At 24.6% G+C, this 2826-nt stretch overlaps 1 protein-coding gene across 1 annotated transcript, besides 1 other annotated feature; it reads right to left on the reverse strand.

The window, feature by feature from the left end:
* Nucleotides 1–493: 493 nt before the first annotated feature.
* EHI_193190 (phospholipase C precursor, putative) lies at nt 494–1408 on the reverse strand (the record flags this gene model as incomplete). Its single annotated transcript, XM_649718.2, has 1 exon — nt 494–1408. The coding sequence occupies one exon, from the start codon at nt 1406–1408 to the stop codon at nt 494–496; it is 915 nt and encodes a 304-aa protein (XP_654810.1).
* A 1160-nt stretch (nt 1409–2568) lies between these two features.
* Nucleotides 2569–2826: part of a repeat region that runs on past the window's edge.

Genomic DNA, 2826 nt, shown 5'->3' on the forward strand with positions numbered 1-2826 from the left:
TTCAATTCAATGAATGTAAGATGTTATTAATATTGTGTATTTTCTTCATTTGACTATTCTTGTTTATTTGAGTACTACCATAATAAATTTAATAACATCAACTTCACTAAATCAAACAATGTCATATTTAGTATTAAATGAGAGTTTACATTCATACAAGAGTCATTTTGTACAATTACTTTATAATAATTCATTAGTCAAATGTAAATACATTTAGAATCTTTGAAATGAAGCAAAACATATATTTTTATTGTGAAACAAAATAAAATACATTTAGTTGATATTGACATAATTCACAAATAGAAACAACAAATAAAATGAATGTGATGTTAATCTTAAATAATAACAAGGAATTATAGAAATAAATAAATAAAAATGACAGATGTACTTTTAATTATATAAGAATTTCTAACTGAATTTGATACTTCTCTTTATCTATAACAAGAATATGTTTTAGTAAAAATAAACAAAAGATAAACGTCAATTAAATATATTACAATAATTCTAGTGTCACTTCTACTCCATAATGATCAGACATATAAGGAAATGGTTTGTTTGTTGTTTGAAATTTACATACATTTGTTTGAATGGCTTTTAATTCTTTTCTTTCTCTTCCATTCTTAATTCCCCAAATATAATCAAGTCGTGCATTAATCGGAGCTGGAACTTTAGATGTAATAACTGTGTCAACTTGTTCTCCATCGATAACTTCACTGTGTGTGATTGGATGAACTTTCTTATCCTCAAACAAAAAGTCATGTGCTTCAATATCAAATTCATTAGAATGGAGAGTGGTAAGAAAATCATCATATTCTTTTGTTCCTCCTTTAATGTTTAAATCTCCTTCAAATATGATTGGATCATTGTCATGTGCTGTACATTCATTAATAAAATGAAGACATTCATTGATTTGTGTATTTCGATGACGTCTTGATTTGGCATTGTCTTCTCTACTTTCATAATAATCTGCTTGAAGATGTGTAGAAAACAGATGAATTTCTTTTCCAAATCCAATGTCAATTTTTGTATGAATAACTCCTTTTGCAGATGCTCCATCTGAATAACATCCTCTTGTATAAATCTTTTGGTGTTGACTTACAATGGGAAAACGTGATAATATACATACACCACCATCAACTGGATAGATAGGCCATTTTGGTCTTTCTAGATGAGCTTCATACACAAATCCTTGTTGTTTTGCTTTTTCTATGAAGATTCGTCGTTTAGATGAAAATGCACCAAACAACTCTTGAAATGCCACTATGTCATACTTGTTAAGTTCTTCATCACAAAACGTCATTAGTCTTTCTTTCTTATAATCATTTCCTCGTGCAGTAATTCCTGGTGGACGACAATAAATGTTGTAAGTAAGTATTTTGATTGTTTGTCGATGAAGGGGATTGTTCATCGTTTTGTTGTATGAAACATGACATTCAGTCAGATTTAAAGTGGAAAATATAATCGATTCTTTTGTTCATTTTTATTTTTAGAGCAGTGTTGCTTGTGTTTTATACTCTATGATGGGAGCATAATGCCTAAGATATGTAATTCTGCTTCTGATAATATTCTTGGATAATGTCATTCTCCATCTGAAGAATATGTATTTTTATCAATCCTCTTCTTTTCTAACAAGTTAAAGAACTTCATGAAAGATGTGACTGACAATTCTCACATTGAGTGTTAATGTATGAAAAATTCTTCATTCAACAATAATCGAAATAAACGATAAAATAGTGTGTTTGTTGAATTATTTCAGAATTTCATTGATTATTGTATTTTCTTTATCTTTATCATTCATAATACTTCAATACCAATATTAGTCCTTGTTGTTTCTTTCATATAAACAATTCTATTATGTTTTGATTTGGAATAACATCAAATAAAGTATTAGTGTATATTTAGTATTTATATTTCATTTATGACAGTGTTATGGTTGTATTTGATGAATAAAATGATTAAGAACAATTATATATTTCAACTTCTTGATTGTTTATTCTTTTGTATTCTTTATTTCTACTTCTCTAGTTTTTTATTGTTGTAGTTTCATTGCGTACGAAAATAAGCAAAGAAATAATACATCTAATTAAAATACAAAAACTCTAATGATTCAAAATATTTTGTATCATTAGATTTTTCCACTTTATTGTATTTTGCTCATAAAATGAAAAAATATGATAAATATAAAATCTATATATATTTATGTTTTATTATCAATTGTAGTGATTTTGTATGAAATATTAATGAAATAAATGATTTGATTATTCATATTTATTTTTATTTTTTATTCTTTTTTATTCTTTTATTATTATGTTATTTATTTCTTTTATTATATTATTTATATCATTGTATTCTTATTATTATCTCTATATTATTATATTATTCTTATTTTATGTTTTTTCTATTTATATTATTTAGATTTTCTTCTTGTTATTCTTTTCTATTTAGATGTATTTGTTTATTTGTTTATTCATCTTATTCATCTTTTATATTCTTATCATTTATATTTATTTTCAATTTATATTATTTTTATCTTTTATATTTTATATTTTGTTTTTATTAAAAAAAAAAAGATGCATTACAGGAGACACCACAAAAGTATAGAAAAACAAATAACCAAAAAAGAAGAATTTCATATCAACCAAGAAATATAAATGATAGAAGAATGAGTGAAAATAGGTATTATCTGTATTGACAGAGATACATGAATAATCACACTAACCATTACAATAACAATTATTACCATAAATATCACAACATTGATGATACAAATCGTTTCACTCATCACTTCAATTATAATCATCGTCATAAACACTTTAATAATTATTT

This window comes from Entamoeba histolytica, genomic scaffold, assembly GCF_000208925.1.
Source record: "Entamoeba histolytica HM-1:IMSS scf_1104750519197 genomic scaffold, whole genome shotgun sequence".
In the NCBI taxonomy this organism is placed as follows: domain Eukaryota; phylum Evosea; order Mastigamoebida; family Endamoebidae; genus Entamoeba; species Entamoeba histolytica.